General features: G+C 40.5%; 1 protein-coding gene across 3 annotated transcripts; it reads right to left on the bottom strand.

The window, feature by feature from the left end:
• Nucleotides 1-1108: 1108 nt before the first annotated feature.
• rhoca (ras homolog family member Ca) lies at nt 1109-19744 on the bottom strand. Of its 3 annotated transcripts, XM_040158884.1 has the most exons (6): nt 19545-19657; nt 19310-19380; nt 9407-9564; nt 5165-5285; nt 4581-4711; nt 1109-1800 (listed from the first exon to the last, which is right to left on the bottom strand). In XM_040158884.1, exons 3-6 carry the CDS (start codon nt 9560-9562, stop codon nt 1627-1629), a joined length of 582 nt encoding a protein of 193 aa, XP_040014818.1. In that variant the 5' UTR covers nt 9563-9564; nt 19310-19380; nt 19545-19657; the 3' UTR covers nt 1109-1626. The 3 variants fall into 3 exon arrangements, with proteins under 3 accessions (XP_040014818.1, XP_040014820.1, XP_040014817.1); XM_040158886.1 differs by lacking the exon at nt 19310-19380 and having other exon boundaries at nt 9407-9587; nt 19545-19744; XM_040158883.1 differs by lacking the exon at nt 19310-19380 and having other exon boundaries at nt 19545-19658.
• Between the last annotated feature and the right edge of the window lie 263 nt (nt 19745-20007).

The following is a 20007-nucleotide window of genomic DNA, read 5'->3' as shown; positions in this document are numbered from 1 at the left end:
AGATGTTTTCCCAGCGATGCTGATTAAATATGTATGTTACTAGTTGTGTAATTTTCCCATGATTCATTCTCTACGCGAAACCGCGTCAAAATAAACTGGTGTAATCATGCTTATCTGCCATGATAATAAAGATCAGACTGCATTTATAGATAAAATCTTAATATTTATGTTTTGAGTGCGTAGATTTGAGCAAACTAATGACACCTTTTGCTACTTTCCCCGCCATCCGCAGATCTGAGCTTTGTGAAACGTGTCAGAAAGGTCCCTCTTGACCTTGTCAGTCAGTAACGGGTTGGAATAGTCCAGCCGGTCTATCTGATCTGGGAGAGAACAACCAAAAAGGCACACCAGAACAGAGAAGGCACTGGGGAAAAACAAACTCCTTGCACACAACTCAGCTCCTCTAAAACGTGAAGAATGTCGTCCGACTGGAAACATCCACACGCAACAGGCTAACAGTTCTAACAAGACATCGTTTCCATGCCTGGGTTAACCTGTCCAACTCACAGATTCCTACAGCGGGCGCGACCGGCTCATTTGCATTGTAACAAAAGAAGAGCTGGACTCAGTTACTTGCAATAAACAAACAAGGGAGGTTTCACCAGGCCTCTGCCTTCATGCGATTTCTGTTTCAGCTGTGTTATCTCCCTGTTGGTCCTAACAGCTATTGTGCATAGATGAGTCATATTGGCTTGTGTCTCAATTGGCCAGTTCTCATCCCCCCATCTAGGTCCACTGGCACAGATTAGCGACAGTTGCGAGGGATGCGTGTGAATAATCAGATTTTATTCTCATACAGAATGGGAGGCTCACTACTTTGATGACCATTACCAGATTACAGAGACAGCCACCTTCTTTATCCTCAATGTGCGTGGACTGGAAATGAAGAATGCTGAGGCAACGCTGACAAAAATGACCCAAGCCAGCATTTGTTGTGCTGGTTGACTTGTCATCAGCACTGAAAGCCGTAGTTATGGGCTTTGCTCAGGTTTCACGATGACAACTGTGTAAAATGAGCTACAGCACAATGGAGAGGCCCTCAGCTGAAAAGTTAGCTAGCTGGCAAACATGAGAAGTAGATGATGGTGTACAAATTTAAAAAAAAAAAAAAAAAAAAAAGGCACTAACTCTTATGGGCAAAAAGATGTCAACTTTCATTCTCTATCACGACTGCTACCATGATACACAGAACTGACGCTAACAGGGCGCTCGGACTGTTTGGACAAGACCTTATTCGTGAAGACTTTATACAAACTAAGAAGGATGTTGCTCACCCGGGCTTGTGAAGAACAATATTGTATACAAATATGTGCATCTATCACTGCCTCATTACATTACAAATATAAATGAAAAACAAGTAGGAAAACTATGTGTAAAGACAGATTTTGGAAAAAAAAAAAAGAATGCAAATCAAGAAGAAACTTTAAACATCAATTTCTAACCACGTTTGTAATATAGACAAAGTCCATTTCCTGTATTAGGTATGTTTGCGTTCGATTCATCTGCCTGCCTGTTATTGTGAAATGGGAGATACAGTACAAAAATGCCATTTGGTAAAAGGTCGGTCCTTTTCGTGTGTTTTGTTTTTCTCCAATTGGTCAGTTGATTTCATGGTGTTTGAACTGCTCACAGCAGTGTGCAGCCGCTTCTCTTCTTGCGCTTACGGACCTGCAGCGCCGCTCTAGTGGCCATCTCGAACACTTCCCGCACGCCGTCCTTGGTCTTGGCAGAGCACTCCAAGTAGCCAAAAGCACTGATCCTGCCGGCCATGTCTCTGCCTTCCTCTGTCTTCACCGGCTCCTGCATGGTTAGATCAGAGACTGTTAGGGACGGTATGAAAACAGTTGGTAGTGGAGGAAGTTCAAAAAAGAGGAAGGATTAGGTTTTTTTTTTTTTTCTTTTTGCTAAAGGAAAGATAGTCTTAATATTTTGGACGAGTGGAAGAGGGTCTTCAGGAGTGGTGAAGTGTAACTAAGTACATTTAGTCCTACGTATTATACCTAAGCACAGTTTTGACATACTGCACTTGTACTTTACTTGTGTATTTCCATTTTATGCTAATTTATACTAATACTCCACTAGATTTCAGAAGGAAATATTGCACTACATTTATCCGACAGCTTTAGTTTTTTGTCATTATTAATACCAAACATAAGCTACTAATAAATTATGATGTATTGTTAAAGAATAGGCTATCCAACAGCCCATTAAGTGGTTAAATTAGCCCCACCTTTACAAGCTGCAACATATGACGCTTACCTGAGTTGTACTTGTAAGAGTATTTATAAACTTGTGGTGTTGCTACGTTCACTTAGGTAAAAGATCTGAGTACTTCTCCCACAACTGGTCTTTCATGAGTCAGCATTGTCATTTGTCACTATCCTATAGTAGCTCCCAACACTTTATTCTCAACGCAAACAGATAGCAGAATGGTAGTAAAGTAAAATGTCCAAAAGGAAAAAAAAATTAGAAATCAGGATGCAATATTGTCTTATATTTGCCATAATTTTGGCAATTGCTAATTCTATTTCCATTTTTCGATCTGGTGGCTATGTAAAAATTATAATTCCATTAATATATTAAACACCCTTTTCAAATTTCCGTGCACTTTTAGTTATCAAAAAATTTCCAGTTTTCCAGCAACTATTTTGATAATCAGTTAATTATTTCAGTTATTTTTTTCATGCATAATTGCTGAATATAGTCTCGTTTCAGCTTCTCAAATGAGAGGATTTGCTGCTTTTATTTTTTATATATGACAGTAAATTGAACATCTTTCATTTTCAGTTTTGTTTTGTTTTTTTTACATTTTATAACTAAACCATTAATAGAGAAAATAATCGGCAGAGTAATTGTTAATGAAAATAACTTAGTTGGAGCATTGAACATAACGTTCAGTCCCCCTCCCCCACCCCATTAATTTTTGTACATTCCCTCATAAAAGCAAATAGACTGAATTTGATGTACCTGTGTACCCTTTAAGCCTATCTACATGGTCTTGAAATGACGACCTCGTCAAACAGATGACAACTTCGAAACGGAGCCTCAAGTAGACCACTTAATGGACCTTCCAGCAACATCACTGCTTAAAAACATGTCGAGCCAACAATGTCTGTGTGACCACTGTAGATCTAAAACGCTTGAACTAAGGACAAACGGTTCCTGATTTCTACAGAAAGGAAAAGCTGACAGTGGCGTCTGAAGGAGCTGGAGACCTTTGTCAATGTCTTCCTATTTTCAGCTGGACCAGGAGACAGACAGAGGATGGGCCATCGTGGCAGCATGTGCCATTCTGTGATACAGTAAACCAATATGTAGCCAGTACCAGCCTTTTCAGAGTAACTTTCAAAGACAGGCACAGTCTCTTTTAAAATGGAGATCGTAAAGTATTTCATTTCAATTAATGTTCTGTTAAAAAAAAAAAATCAGTCTTCTTTTGATTTTAATTTCTAAATTAATTTTAGTAAATGGCTTTAAATCTCGGTAATCCATATTTTTAATTTATGCTTGCACTTTACCTAATATTGACATTCTGCTTTTCTATCTTGTAATTTCACTAATGTTATTTCCGTCAACTGTTTATATTCAACATCTATTGTCTGTCTGTCCTGGAGGACAAATCGCTCCTCCGTTACTCTTTCCTGACTTTATACCCTTTTTCCCCATTAACAGGTCTTTTGGGTCGTTTTTCTTTCCAAATTGAGAGTCTAAGGGTGTTGTCTGTTGTACAGCTTGAAAAACCCTTTTGAGGCAAATTTGTAGTTTTGGGCTATATAGAAAAAAAATTAACTTGACTAATTCACAACTACTGAGCACCATCTGGCAAAATGTTTGAGCTTTCTATTTTCCTTCTCTCTCTCTTTCTCTTTAAAAAAAAAACATGTTTAACCCCAACAATTGTACACGTCTAAACTTAAGGCCTTGCTCAGACAGACAACAGCTCTGAATGGAAAAGACGAGACACAGATCACTCATTAATTTCAACGAGACCACTGCATTAATGCAAGCGCACAGTCCTGGTAGATGACTTTGTAATATGAATGGGACACTTCTACTGTCCAAGTCTATTATAAACCGTTGTGCAGTGTTAATAGGCCTTCCAAATTATGGATCTATTATTTAAACTGGCCTTCCATTGGCTTGTTTCACTAAATTTGCAACATGTAAGCTGCGATCTGCATCACGAGATCATTTACTCTCCTGTTAATTTTGACACTTTCGCTAAACAAAACAAATGCCACCCTTGGGACCAAGCTTATTATTTTAATCTGCACTTTGCGAGCAACAGATATTTGTGAGACAGGAAGCTGCCACCATTTGCGATCTGCATGGAAGCGGTGTCCGCAAATGGCTTTAGGGATTTGTGAATTTTATGTACTCACTAGTACCCAAGGCAACACGTCTCCATTTAAAGGTCATAATATGAGCATTAATAATTCAGATGGAACCTCACAAACTGAACCTCATGAAATGTTTTAACCCTGCACATTTTCTCAAGCGTCTGGTACCTGAGTATTGAAGAGGTACTTGTTCCAGATTACCACAGTCTATAGTTCATTGATCTGGAGAGGCTTTCGTACCTGCTTCATCTTGGCCAGCTCTCTCCGTGTGTGCTCATCATTCCTCAGGTCCTTCTTGTTCCCCACCAGAATGATGGGAACATTGGGACAGAAGTGCTTCACCTCAGGTGTCCACTTTTCAGGGATATTTTCTGTCCCGGGAGAGGCAAGGAGTAAGCAGAAATGCTCGAGAGAAATGCTCAAGAGAGAGTGGGCTACTATAAAAAGGGACAGGCAGTGCAGAGTCACCACGCAGAACACTTCTCATGATGGATTGCTCTGCAGAGTGCTCAAGGCAAAGATGTTTTTAGCTGCACTAATCCTACTTCCCATCAAGTCCATTAAGGCATTTAACAAAAAGCTTGCTTAGCTGATATGGAATGCCTTGATTCTGTGAAGAATACTACTTTAACAAAATATCACTTTTATAAAGCACAAGTCGTTTTTTTTTTTTTCATAGTTTATTAAACTGTATAACTATTACTGGCTGTCAACTTTCTTTGCTGCTGCCATCTTAGCCGGGTTATCTAATTAGGATATTTGAAAGAAGGTTATACAAATAAAACATTTTAAAAGAAGACTACTGTATGTCAGCAGTTCCTCACCTAAACTGTCAGGGCTGTCAATGGAGAAGCACATGAGGATGACATCTGTGTCCGGGTAGGAGAGAGGCCTCAACCTGTCGTAGTCCTCTTGGCCTGCAGTATCCCACAGTGCCAACTCCACCTGGGACAAAACAAAGGAAAAACCTTGTAAAACATAGCACAAACACACACACACACACACACATACATATAAAATGAATATATCCTGCAGATGAAGGTAGATTAATCTTTGGAATTCTCCTTTTACTTCTTCTTATCTCCACGATTCATTCATTTGTGTTATTTTAACAGTTTTGTAATGGGACCCTGTCTTAAGGGCTAAAATTAATTGTTGAGCTGTCTACCCAGTGGTGATGTATCGTTGCTCATTGTTCCAGATGAATACACAAACATTTAACCAGTCATCATTACTGATGAAGTTTCTTTTCTTATCCACTGAGAGCCGTGACTGTTTGGAAGAACCCTGAGGCAGTAATTTTCCCAAAGGCCAATGCTTTGAACACCAGGAAATAGATAATGTTTCGATCACTTAACCTTCTTTCTCCTTTGGTCATATACACCTCGCATTTGATCTTAACTTTTGATTAGTATGATGTACTTAAGCTGCTTTCCTTGTATGTGAGAAATTCAGTGTACAGATATTTGCTTCTCATCACCACTGTAGTTCTGGCCTAATCAGGGCTTCATAAGTCTGTTATGTTGTCAGTGTTGTGGAAATGAAACTGGGGACTGGCCTCATCCCGTCACACCACTGATTAATTCAATTAGGGAAAGTGGGAGCTTAGCAAGCATCAAACCGAATACCTTCTGTCCCTGTACTGGCATAAGCAGCCAGTCTTCAATCCACTCTGTGCCCTAAGCTGACCCACTGCGTTTAAAGGAAGAATAAGTTTTGCAAAACTTTTTAAATACTGGAATTACTGCATGACAATAGATGCGGGTATGCCCACAGAGAACACAAGCATCAGTCAAAGGTTCCAAAATAGAAGTTTGCAGAGGCAGAGGGTGGGAGGTGGTTGCACACTGCTGAGACTGCATGAGCAACCGGAGCAGTTATGTTCCTGCTGGACTTGTTGAAAAGTTGCAGATTTTGCAGAGGAAAAAAGATGGGGGGGACAGCTGTTTTCAGGATCTGCCCAACTCACTGAAGGTGAGAGAAAGAGAATGTTTTTTTACCCTCGAGGGGGGTAAAAACTTAAATTTTGGTGGCGAAATCACAAGCTAATCCAGCTGGTTGTATAATGGTCTAATTCTTATGGGACAGCCATCCTCTAGGGAGTTGGAAGGGGGATAACTTAAGAAGCCAACAGTCATATCTGTACCAAAATTATCCCCTCCTACACCGTTGTCCATCTTAAACCCTAAGTTTATATTTCCTGTCCAAACACAACGGTTTACCCGTTCTTTGCCCCCCCCCATCTACGTGCGACCAGGACAGGAAATGAGAGACGTTTATCGGGCAGGAGGAGGGTCCTGAGGGAAAGAGGGGGATTGCCAGGAGACATCCCTGTTCCCTGTCTGAACAGGAAGCTGGGAAGTAGAGTCATTTCCTGTTTTGCCCAGTGGTAATCCTGCAGTGGTGGTCAGCTCAAGAGAACAAAACCGTTTGACATAAGTTGAAGTTGTGGCTCAGACTTGCCCCTAGCTGTCAACTCCCTATGACTCAAATTCAAGATGTCACACACCCTCGGGAGTAAGATTTTATGGTAATTGCTTAAATAAATCTGGCTGTGTCCGAAATAACTCCCTATTTATTAAATATAACGCACTTTATTTACCCTCTAGCATTTTATCTACATGTCCGAATTTTGAATGTCAAATTTCTGCACTATATTGACATTATGCCTTTCAGCAACAAAAAAAGTGCTCTGACTCCGTTATTTTCTCTATTAACTTCCTGCTTGCGCCTGAAGTGGGAATGTGTCACGTTGTGTACATTGAGCAGTTATATAATATAATGTACAGCATGAAGGAAAGGAAAACAAGAGACTTTCTTCAACAGCAGTACAACTTAGATTTTCCCACATAGAGCCATGATCCACTAATCATGTTTCTGTTATAATCACTGTGACTGGTCGATGCATTGAAGTTGTCTGTGTGTGGCAGTTCAAAATATTTCTTCGTCCAAAACACAGAGAGCAGAGCGGAGACTTATTCAGTCACACACAGACGAGTTTTTAATTCACAGGCTTATGATTATATTATCAATAAATATATGTATATCTCTATAGATATATAATATATATATATATATAGATATATAGATAGATAGATAGATAGATAGATAGATATATATAGATAGATATATATAGATATATAGAGTTGGTTGAAGGACTGTATTTTAATCCATAAATAATAAATCAGCTTCCAAAGCAACATCAGCAGGTTTGGTGATTGTTTGTGACTACTGCAAATAATGTTGTTATGAACAAAAACCTGCATCATCTTTCTGATACATTATGCATAAGTGCTCAGTAAACTAGCTAATTGATGTGGATGTGCGTTCCCCACTTTGAGAAATTTAAAGCAGGCTGTGTGAACCAACGAGGACCAGCAGTTCTGACTTGAGTTTAATACAGCTGGCAATTGTGGCTGGAAGTTAAAAAACAAATCCAAAAATGGAACAAACTAAAAAAAACAGGCCACGTAAGGTCAGTATTGCCCTCACAAATTCCCATAATGGAACAAAAAACGTACCTTGTACACTACTTTCTGCAACCAATCCCACAACACAATGCGCCCAATTAATAGATGCAAACATACAGCTGTAAGAATATACACCTGCCCGTGCTGACACAATAAGATGATGATTAACAAATGTCCCACATCTCAGTTTACCACTCACTACAATAAACTACTGAGGCTGTTACATGGGAAAAAGTGAATCACAGAACGAGGGAGCGACTTCGGACGAAGAATCTGTAACTGACCCGACCCCTCCCCCAAAACAGTGATTATCCAATCACAGCTTAGCAGGTGCAGCTAGGCGTGGCAGGTCCGTCAAGCTTTGGATTTCTTCACATCAGAGAGATAGGCGTGGGGCTGTAAGATGAGTGATATTCTGTAAATGAAGAGTGCGGTGGGTGGTGTCTCTTTGTTTTACCCTATCCAAAACCAAAAATACAACAACAGAGTCATAAGGATTAAACCTTGTGTCAACATGTTCATTGCTAATGCTAGGATGTCGGGCTAACTAGCTAACCACCTACAGTTGTAAGGTGACGCAGCGTTACTTCCCACGCCAAGGAGCATTTGAGGCAACATTATTTTGTGGGGTTACAGGTCATTTTATAAAAAGCCTGACTCACAATAGCACATCCACTGTGTAGTATTTCCCCACATCGCGGAAGCTGGTCATGGATGCCATCAGGGTTTAGACTAATATTTGCAGCTCTGTCCTGCTCTTTATTGGATTGGATTTTGTCAACTTGACACTCCAGCAAACCCAAGCCAAATACATAGGTTAGTCCTTATCTGAAGAGCCTATACTATGATAATGTTAAAAGTGAAAAAAATCAAAAAATTGAAAATCCAAACAAAGTATAAATCTAACCTCCATCTTGTACAAGCATGTAACCTCAGCAGCCAAAATTTTTTGCGTCTTTCCTTATCCCCCGTATAACACTGGGATGAGCTACCTCTACAAGAACAACGCTGTTTCTGTATTTCTGTAAACTGAAAAAAAAAAAATCAGCATCCTCAACTGATGACGATGCTGACTTTTTGCCTGCGAAATGCAGCTTTAGCCTCAGTCTTTATATACAGTATGTAGCCATCAAGGGGCCTTTTACAGGATTCTTGTTTTGAGACAAAAAAATTAAGACGTCAGCTGGAGACAATGCTTTCGACCAATTCATGGGACCAGCATTGCTAGAGATCTGTTTGTGATTGCTGGGATTTTAACTGGCAAAATCAACGCTCATCAGATAGAAATAGGAAGCCTTTGTTTGTCTTACTCTGTCTGTAACCAAGGTCCAGTTTTTACTAAGAATTTCAAGCAGCAAATCTGCCAACATTATAATTGTAAACTGTATGCACCGTGTTAGAACAGAAAGCTCGACAGAGGTAGCAACACTACCGAAGGGGGGGCGGGGCATAGTGAGAGGTAAATCAGGCCATTCATATCATTACTGTGAAAACAATGTTGGATTATAACACAAACGGAAAGATTCTCTATGTTCCTGATGACAGACACTATCACTTCTGAGCTGCTCATTTTAGTTGCTCACTAAATGTACGAACCTGCTTTCCATCGACCTCGATATCAGCGATGTAGTTCTCAAACACTGTTGGGACGTAGACTTCAGGAAACTGGTCTTTACTGAAAACAATTAGAAGACATGTTTTTCCGCAAGCTCCATCCCCGACAATCACCAGCTTCTTCCGAATGGCTGCCATCTCTGTTGGGAAACAAGAAGAGTGTCTTTAAAAGAGTTATCAGCAGTACTACAAAAGGAAAAATAAACTTTTTTGTCTTTGAGGGAGATTTCATCTGTCATGCTGAACAAATGAGCCAAGCAACACAGTCACATTTTCTCAACTGTTTGTGTATTCTACACTACAGATATTAAATTATTCTTAGCGATTGCAAGAACACAAGACATATCAAGAACACAATTTTGTACAAAACCTCTCTCTGCTCATGCTGTGCAGTTCCAAAGTGACCAATCTGACTGACAGTACTGCATCACATTACACCTAAGGGAGTGTCTCTGTGATCTGCACGTTGTGACAGACAACTGCAGACACAGACCTTGAATCCTCAGTGCCAAGACTAGACTACAAAAAGCTACAGAAAGGGCAGAGGAGGAGGAGGAAGATAGTGAAGTGAGGGAGAGGAGAAAGAGGGGAGGGGTGTTGAGACAAGCTGGGACATGAAGGAATGTATTATCAGGCTCCTACTCCGCCCTGTTTGTTTCCCTCCACAATGCGTGGGGAAAAGATAAAGTGTCCAGGAAATCAGAGCAGCTGGTGAAGTCCTCGGTGGTGTCCTAAAGAAGACCAAATAATTCAATTCAATCATATTTATCTCAAAATTAATTTGCATTAAAGCAACAAGAGCTAAACCTGCCAGCCCATATGTTGCGTCAGTGTTAAGGTGAAATTGCTTACATGGGGTCTAGAGAGTTGCGAACATGCTGTAGTACATAAAATACCACGCAAGTATTTCACACCAACACAAAACCATGTCAAATGTGGATGCATATTTGTCAACAAGGTTTAAATATCACAACTACACTTCAGACCTGAAAGGTAGAAACGTTGCTGGTTTCCTATGTAAAACCAAGAAAACCAAGAAATATTTTTGCAATAACCCCAGAGAAGAGGACTAGTTCAGCTGGAGCAGGCTAAATGGGGATGAGTTAGCAGTGCTGCTGATGGATGAGCTGGAGCCCTGCTGCCTGGGAGCAGCTGTGCATATAGTCATTTGGCTCCTCGCCTCATCCACTTTCTGCCAGACTGTCTTGACAGCAATCTTCTTCTCGAGGGTACCAACTTATCAGGGATAATTCATCTTTTAGAGCTGGTGGCGAAACACTGAGTTGAGTCTGCCCTAATGCCCAGTTTTAATCTTTACTTGGATGCAACACCTATCAGTAAATAGTATCAAACCACAAAAAAAAAAAAAAAAAAAAATCATCACAAGTAAGGCTTGAAGTTATCACTGGATTAGTGTCACCAGTTTCATCTAGATGGCTTAAAAATAATTTGCTCAATTCAGGGCTGGGGGATATGTACAAAATTAATGTCTCAATCGTCTAACATTTTTAAGCTAATACCTGTCAACCAATCATTAAACTGGTAGGCTTGATCAGTATGCTGTTCATACTGTATTAAAAAGCTGAGTTTACATTTGCAAAGATGATGAAAAGGACACCATAAATTGCAAGAACTTTGTTTTTGAAAAACAGAAATTTTCAGAAATACGCTTATTCTCCTTCTTGCCAAGAGTTAGATGAGAAGATCAATCTCTCTCATGTCTGTGTGGCAAAAATGAAGCCACTGCCAGCATCCAATTAGCTTATTTTAGCATAAAGACTGGAAAAGGCAAAAACAGCTAGTGAATAAGTGAAAAAATGACAACAAAAAAAACTCCATCCCAGTTTCTAGAGCCCAAAGGGATGTCTTCCTGTATCTTGTTTTGTCCGATCGACGGTCCAAAACTCAAAAATATTCAGTTTAAAAATCACAGAAGACTAAAGGAAACCAGCAAATACTCTCATTTGCGAAGTTTTATTAAAAAAAAAAATACAGCCCTTGTTATGTTGCAGCCTTATGCTAAAATCATTTAAAGTCATTTTTCCCTCATCAATCTACACTAAATACCCTATAATGAAAAAGGGAAAACAGAATTTTTGGAATTTTTTAAAGGAAAAACTGAAATACACATAGACATACAGTAAGTATTCAGACCCTTTGCTATGATACTTGGAATTTAGCTGGGGTGTCTCCCATTTCTCATGATCATGAGATGTTTCTACACCTTGATTGGAGTCCACCTGTGGTAAACTCAACCAAATGAACATGATTTGGAAAAGGCACACACACCTGTCTATATAAAGGTCTCACTGTCTATATAAGGTCTGCTGACAATGAATATCAAAGCAAAAACCAAACCATGAGGTCGAAGGAACTGCCTGCAGAGCTCAGAGACAGGACTGTGTTGAGGCAAAGATCTGAGGAAGGTTACAGAAAACTTTTCTGCTGCATTCAGGGTTCCCAAGAGCCCAGTGGCCTCCCTAATTCTTCAATGGAAGAAGTTTAGAACAATCGGTACTCTTCCTTGAGCTGGCCAACCGGCCAAACTGAGCAAATGGGGGAGAAGTTCCTTGGTAAGAGAGGTGACTGAGAACCTGATGTCACTCTGGCTTAGCTCCAGAGATCCTATGTGGAGATGGGAGAAACTTCCAGAAGGACAACCATCCTTGCAACAATGCATCGATAGGGGCTTTATGGCAGAGTGGCCAAACGGAGGCCTCTCCTCAGTGGGAGACACATCAAAGCTTGCTTGGAGTTTGCAAAAAAAGCACCTAAATGACTCTCAGAATCTGAGAAACAAGATTCTCTGGTCTGAAGAAACCAAGATTGAACTGTTCGACTTCAGTTCTAAGCATCAGGTCTGGAGGAAACCAGGCACTGGTCATCACCTACCCAATACCATCCCAATGGTGAAGCACGGTGGTGGCAGTATAATGCTGTCAGGCTGTTTTTCAGCAGCAGGGACCAAGAGACTGGTCAGGGTTGAGGGAAAGCTGAAGGGAGCAAAGTACAGAGATATCTTTAATGTACTCAGACTGTGCCAAAGGTTCACCTTCCAACAGGATAATGACCCTAAGCACACAGCAAAGACAACACAGGAGTAGCTTAGGGACAGCTCTGTGAATGTCCTTGAGTGGCCCAGCCACAGCCCTGACTTGAACCCAAGCGTACATCTCTGGAGAGACCTGAAAATGGCCATCCACCGATGGTCCCCATCAAACCTGACAGAGCTTCAGAGGGTCACCAAAGAAGAATGGCAGAAAATCCCCAACTACAGGTGTGCAAACCTTTTCGTGTTATACCCAAAAAGACTCGAGGCAGTAACTGCTGCTTCAACTAAGTACTGAGTAAAGGCTCTGAATACTTATGTTAATGTGATGTGATTTCAATTTTTCCTTTTTAATACATGTGCAGAAATTTATAAAATTCTGTTTTGGCTTTGTCATTATGGGGTGATGAGTGTAAAATGATTAGGGAAAAAAGGAATTTAAATGATTTTAGCATAAGACTGCTAAATATATACAGTAAATAATATATGATTGGTATAAAAATAAATGGGTGGAGTTGCAAAGTGAGCACAGAAACCCTGGAAAGAGTAAAAAGAAAAAAGTATGTAAGAGTGGAAATTATTACCCAGCCGTTATTTCTGTGGGTATTAAGACTTGGCATAACCAGTATCCATACTGGAAATTTTGGGTGTATTTGCCTGTTTGACAATTTTATTAACATCTTTGGTTACTCTCTCCTTTTTGCATAAATTGTGACCATGGTTTAATTATATTTTCTGCCTTTTGCCCACTCCTTCTGGTGCCATGTACTGTGTTACAGAAGCAGAGGTTTTGCCAAAAGGTGACAAAGATCTGAGTTTGAATTTGGGACACTGCAGCAAATACTGGTAATTTGCTCACTCCTTTTATTTCTACATATTTAAAAATGCACTGAAAGACAAGTGGGCAAATCGACTGAATAAACTGTAAACGACGACTAAAAATGATCATCCACTTCAGCTGCACCTGCAAATGCTTTTACTGATATGAGATTTTATTCAACAAAAAACAGAATATTTATTGAGAACAAAGTCTGCTTCCACTATACTGCTTCAAATGGGTTTGATACTGAAATGAATACCGACTCCACAGAAACTGCACAGTGTCTTGTGCTTTCTAGAGATTGCCAACTGGACCAGAGATAGCCTGAACTAGATGATGGGTTCAAGCCAAACAAGTGGGAGACAGCAGTACTGCGGCCTCAGAGGCTCACTCTATGAAACAAAACAATCCACTTCCTGTTCTGTGAAGCTTGGGAGGAGCTTTTGGCTGCATTTCTGTTTGGACAGCCCTCAGCAGAGCCGGGACACAGAGAGGGCTGCCAGAGGCAATGCAACACATGCAAGCATGCATGCTTACTCACTCATAGTATATACATATTTACAAAGTCCCTCTCTTTGCACAAAACAATCTTGTTAGCTTGTCCTTGGTGGCAATGGTATTAGGAGCCGATGACAGGACATCTTGACACATTGGCAAAAGGAAATTATGCATGAAAATGTCCCAAATAGTCACAAGCTGTGCCAAATACCCCAGCTGCCCATGACTGATCCCCTCAATTTAGGGGCTAATGGATACTAATGACAGCAACAACTGAGGAGGAAGTTTAGGTGGTTGCCAGCAGTAAATGATATCACTAGTGTTTTCATCCTGATCAAACCTGTTCATCTTGACTCAGCTGGCAAAACTACCATTCATCCTCTCAACATTCATATCTAAGCCTGATCACACTCTGATTCAATCAAAACGTGTGAATGGGAGCAACTTATCACCTTTGACCCGCACACTATTGAATGAAAGCAAAGGTGTCACTGGGAGATGAAGCGAACTAACGCAAACCGTGACAAAAGAAGAAAAAGTTCAACGTCATTCTGTCGGGGCCACATAAACATTGCTCAGTTCAGGGTGCAGACATTTTCATTTACCTACCACTGTGCCTCTACACAATACAACCGAAATGTATCCATTGTAGTGCAGAGAGATATGCTAGAGGATATTCATAAGACCTTCAATTAAGCTGAGATTGATTGAAGACCAACTATAACTTTGAGACAGGGAAAACTGTGTTACACACAGGTTAAGACATCTAAAAGACATACTGTAAGCAAAACTAACAAACACTGGATAATATTGAACTGACTGAACTTTAATTAACTGGTCTTTTAGCTGAGGGTGTATCTATTGTGATAAAAGCCTACATTTTATCTGTAATTACTGCACTCAGTTTTACCAAAAACCAGAGACCAAATACGCAACTTGACACAGTGATAGGAGCCTATTTCTATCGGTGATCAATTAGTATTTTTTTCTCACGTTCTTCTAGCAGTGGTTTCAACCTCTCTAGCTCATGACCCTTACAAATAAGAATTGTCTAAGACGCTCAGACCGAGTTTAGCTCTGTGTGAAAAAACGCAGCTCCTTCATTCATTTGAAAGGGGCCAGTCATAGCGAATGAGGGCGTTATGGCAAAAAACTTTAATCAGGCTCAACTTTTGTTGCAATGCAGATGTCAGTTGATACACATTAACTAAATACAGTATATTATGAGGATTTGTTGTTATTCTCAGTTTTATATCATCACAAAATTAATACTTTGACATTTTTGAACTGTTGGTCAGCAGCGTAAGTAAACTGAAGACGTGAAAGTTGTGATCCAGGCAACTGCAACAGCCAGTATTTTTGGGTGTTTTCGTAATGAAAATAGTAATCAGCTGCAGACCAAAAGTTAACAGAGATGAAGAAAGTATGGAAGCCTCAACAGAACATGTGAGTGTCGCTAGACAACGTATGAAAGGAACGCTCTCAGACAAAGGAAAACATACATGAGACAAGAGGAGCCGTTAAATTCACAGCAAAGCAAAGCACCATTACTTCCTACAACTATGTGAGCAATGCCCCGGGTTAATGGACACACAACCTCTCTCTTTCTCTAAGGAGGTTTCCTGAGGCTTAGGGGCCAACAGGAGTTATGCAACAAGCTGAGCAGAGTTAACACAGAGCAGAGCGTGACTCTGACCAGTGAGGTAGAGCTGCCTTTAAATCCTCATAGTTTAGTATCAACCACAAGGCTGAACATACAGTGGGGTCCAAAAGTCTGAGAACACTTTACCAATGCGAAAGTCTGAGAAAGTGTTCTCAGACTTTTGGACCCCACTGTACATCAGACATCCAACCAATAAAAGGTCTGTTGTTTCTGACATAATGAGGACTTTTCTGTTCTGAAGTTCTGCAAACATGCAAACATAAGCCAGGAAATGAGTCCTAGTAGGACTGTTTTGCTTGTCTAACAGGCTTCCCAGGGCTGCACCTCTTTCTTTGATATACTACATTCAGACTGAGAAAGCCCGGAGTTACAGATCTTGCTGATATCAATATTGAAAAGTAATTCCCCAGGTTTTTTGTGTTACTGGTATACAAAAAAAGTTTTCGATGACCTCAGTCACACAATGGTTTTAGGTAAAGGCTTTATAACTAATGGATTGATTTTGCCTTTTTGTCAGTTTGACAGATAAACATTCACCCAGAGATTACAACTCTAGCCCAAATCTCTGTGGAACAACGCAAAACTTATTTTAAAAAATGACTTAATATACCTCAGAGACATGATTTTTACAGAAAATGCCCTCCGGCATCTTTGGCATCTCAACCACAACTAATTTCTAATTGGGAATTACAGTTCTTTTTCTCAATCCAGACAAGCTCCCAGGCTGTTTTAATTATAAAAAAAAAAGAAAGAAAGAAACCCTTAGATCTGAAGGCATGAAAGAATTTGCCTCACCTCTGCAAGTCTGTCTGAGATATGGGCCAAAGTTCATAAACTGGCAGAGGCTGTGGCTGAGACAGAGCAGACAGCCTGTGACACCGGCTGTCTACACCACCTTAACCCAAATGTAAAAACATCTTTTCTGACTAAATCTGACATGAAATCACATTAAAAATCTGAAAGTTGAAGGACTACCCAAAAACTAATCTTACAAGAAAGCTTCAGGCTGTTTCACATCCAGCATTTGAGGATACAATGTAGAGATTCCTGAGTATAACAAGCTGTGGCCTCAAAATGTGATCGAAATGTGAGTGCTGAGCTCTCTTATACAACAGCAGGAATATACACAGCAGATCAGGTCAGCTTCTCACATTCTTTGGGCATAAGTTACACACACACACACACACACACACACACACACACACACACACACACACACACACACACACACACACACACACACACACACACACACACACACACACACACACACACACACACACACACACACGGTCCTTAGTCTCACTGAGTCATGACTTTACTGGAACACCCATGCAAATAACACCCGACAGTCAGCCAGCCCATGAAATAAAACCAGGTATAAGTACAATGACCTATTTATCCATGCAAAGAAAATCAGGGTTATAGTTTTTCAGATTCTAAACTGAGTATAAAAGTAACTTAAAAGAGATTTTTACATAAAATTACATTTTTATTTTGAGGAATAGTTCAACATTTTGGGAAATACACTTACTTGCTTTCTTGCAAAGAGTTACAGGAGAAGATGAATATCACTCCCATGCCTGTAGGGTAAATATGACGTTCCAGCCAGCAGCCAGTTAGCTTAGCTTAGCATTTAGAATTCTCTGCTGACTTCCTGGCAACCTCACAATAACGACAAGACTGCAGGAGGTCACTGCTCCCAGATGAGAAATTATCCAGCACGTACAGGAACTCCCCATAAAACCGTCACTTGTCCTTTTTTTAACCTTTGGGTTTTTAATTTTGTTTATAAACAGGCTGTTTCCCCCTGTGTCCAGTCTTTATGCTATGCTAAGCTAACCTAAAGTTCTCATCTCTCTCTCAGCAAGAAAGCGGATAAGCATATTTCCCACAATGTCAAACTAGTCCTTTAAATTCAGGTTTTTATGGCATCCTTGACTACCCTGGCTGGGACTATCAGAAGAGCCTCCCAACTACAGACTGTCTAATTACCAATCGTCTGGCCATTTTCAAATGAATGACCTGCAGCCTGGTCACATTCAAGACTTCTGTCAAGCAGCCATGAACTTATAAATACACTAAAGGAGGACACTCACAGATACTCTTGCTCTTAAAGCCTATTGAGAGTAAGCAGGGCAAGACAAGAGACTTGAGTCTGCTGGTGGCAGCTGGAGCTTAATGACCAAACTCATAGGCAGCGGATACACCACATGGTTTTCAGAGTCCTGACATCTCATGACTCACTTTTGTGAAATAACTCGGGTCATAAGCAGACAAAAAGGGGCTTCCTGGCTGGCTGAGAGGAGGTCTGTACGCTAATGTTCATTTTCATCACTGATTTGTCTGCCGATTATTTTCCTCACTTAATGGATTGATAATTTGATTTTCAATGTCAGGAAATAATGAAAAAAGCCACCGTTGCCATACCCCACAGCACAAGGCCACATGTCCAAATGCTTGTTCTGTCTGGCCAGCAGGACAAACCCCAGAGATATTCAGTTTACTATCATAGCAGACTAAAATAAAAAGCAATTTTTCACATTTGTGACGCTGGAACTAGAAGATTTTCGGCATTTTTGCCCCCAAAAACTCACTTAAACAGTAAATTGATTGTCAAAATTGCCGCCAATTAATATTGAATATTGATACTCATTTTGGTCGGTTTCCAGGTAAAAATGCCAAACACTCAGTATGTACAGCTGATCAAACCTGCTGCTGTTCTCTGTTTTCTATCATTGACTTGAATTCTTTGCGTTTTCGAGTCAAACCAAGTCATTCGAAGACATCACTCTCAGCTCAGGGAAACTGTGACGAGCATTTTCCCCCTATGTTTTGACATTCTACAGTCCGAATGATTAACTGAAAATTAATCAACAGATTAGTCGATAATGAAATGAGTAGCGACCCGACATACAGCAGCAACACATTTGGAAGACGTTAAGGCACAAGTGCATGGATGTACATGCTGGTGAAATGTATTTCAAACATATTCTGTGCATATAAAATTACATTTGTCCATAGTTTTCAGGGCTGCAACTATATCCATTGTTGATTGATCCCTCTAACTGACTGTTCTGATTAACTGTTTGGTCTGTAAAATGTCTCCGTTTGTCTGACCAACAGTCCAAAACCCGAAGATATACAACTTATAATCATATAAAAGAGAAAAGCAATAAATTGTGGTGTCTGAGAGGCTGTAACCAGAGAATATTTGGCATTTCGCCTTAATAAATGACTTAAACAGTTACTCCATTATCATAACCGTCAAAAACTGTCATTCATCTTCTGTCCTTTGATTTATTGATTACAGGTAATTGTCTCAGCACTTGTAGTTTTGCTGTCAGCAAGTGTATCAAGAATATATTTTTTTCATGAATGCCACATGTAGTTAGATCTTCCAATAAGTCTGAACATATTTAGGAGAATGGTCACAATATATTATCATGTTATGTGAATCTCAAGTTCTGAAGGAGACAAAATAAATGGCCCACATTAAAAGTCCTGGATCAGCACTCGGTTGACATCTTCCTTTCACATAATTAAGCCAACTCCGGGCTAAGTAACTCTCCTGTGTTCTCAAATTTCCTCCTCCGCACGTTTTAGCTGTGTTTTTTTTTTTTAAGTCACAGTTGGCCGTTCAAACACCGCCCTGTAGAGTAATGGGATTCTAAATGATGAGGAAATTAAGTGCTCCCAGGAATAGTAATGGCTCATTAAGAGATTTGCCAGGCGGAGTTGCTTATTGAGGTCGCAGCAGTTGGACAGACTGCGCGTACCGACGGGATCCGATCCTGCCGCTTTGACTTTGAAACTACCAGCCATGGAGCTATCAACAGTTGTACAGAAACACACCTTGCCCAACTACAACCGCGCTGGAGATACTTGACCAAAATCGCGGCACCGTCAGAGGTTTTAACTATTACCTAAGCAGGAGAAGACAGAGAGAGAGAGAGAGAGAGAGAGAAAAAAAAGGCGAATGTTAGTAGGAGGACAAGCCGCCACCTTGTTCTCGCTCCCAAGTAAGTGAGCTAGAATTAGTGTCAAATACGAATATTCAGGCAAACTGCAGCCCCCGTTTCGTAATTACCTGTCGCCAACCAGATGAGAGGCTCTTTTTTTGGTAAATATTAATCTCCGCTTGCTCTTTCCTCTGGACCGGGACAGACACACACGCGCACACACACATATACACCATACGCGTACGCACACGCGCGACCACGGCCACCTCTTGCTGCAGTATTCGCTAATTTTACGGAGAGGTTGCTGGAAACCGGGGCAGGCGGGATGGATCCTCCCACCGACGCCAGCGACCGCCCGGGCCGGTGCTCGCAGGCTGCTACTTCCGTTCGGGACTTTCACAATATTGTTTTTTTTTTTTCCTCGTTGACTACAAATCTCATGAAAAGGCATGAGACTAATCACGCCTCAGCGAGTCCCACAATACGTTCCGCCTTCTCTACCCAGCCTGTGGGACCCGGCCCCTAAATTACCCACAAATATATAGTTTTATTGAAAAAAAAAAAAGCTTAGTATTTTCCCTAAAAGAGTTG

The sequence above is a fragment of the Xiphias gladius genome, chromosome 21, assembly GCF_016859285.1.
Source record: "Xiphias gladius isolate SHS-SW01 ecotype Sanya breed wild chromosome 21, ASM1685928v1, whole genome shotgun sequence".
NCBI classification, from domain to species: domain Eukaryota; kingdom Metazoa; phylum Chordata; class Actinopteri; order Istiophoriformes; family Xiphiidae; genus Xiphias; species Xiphias gladius.
Note: the sequence above shows the minus strand (reverse complement) of the source record. Positions and strands in the feature narration are given on the sequence as shown.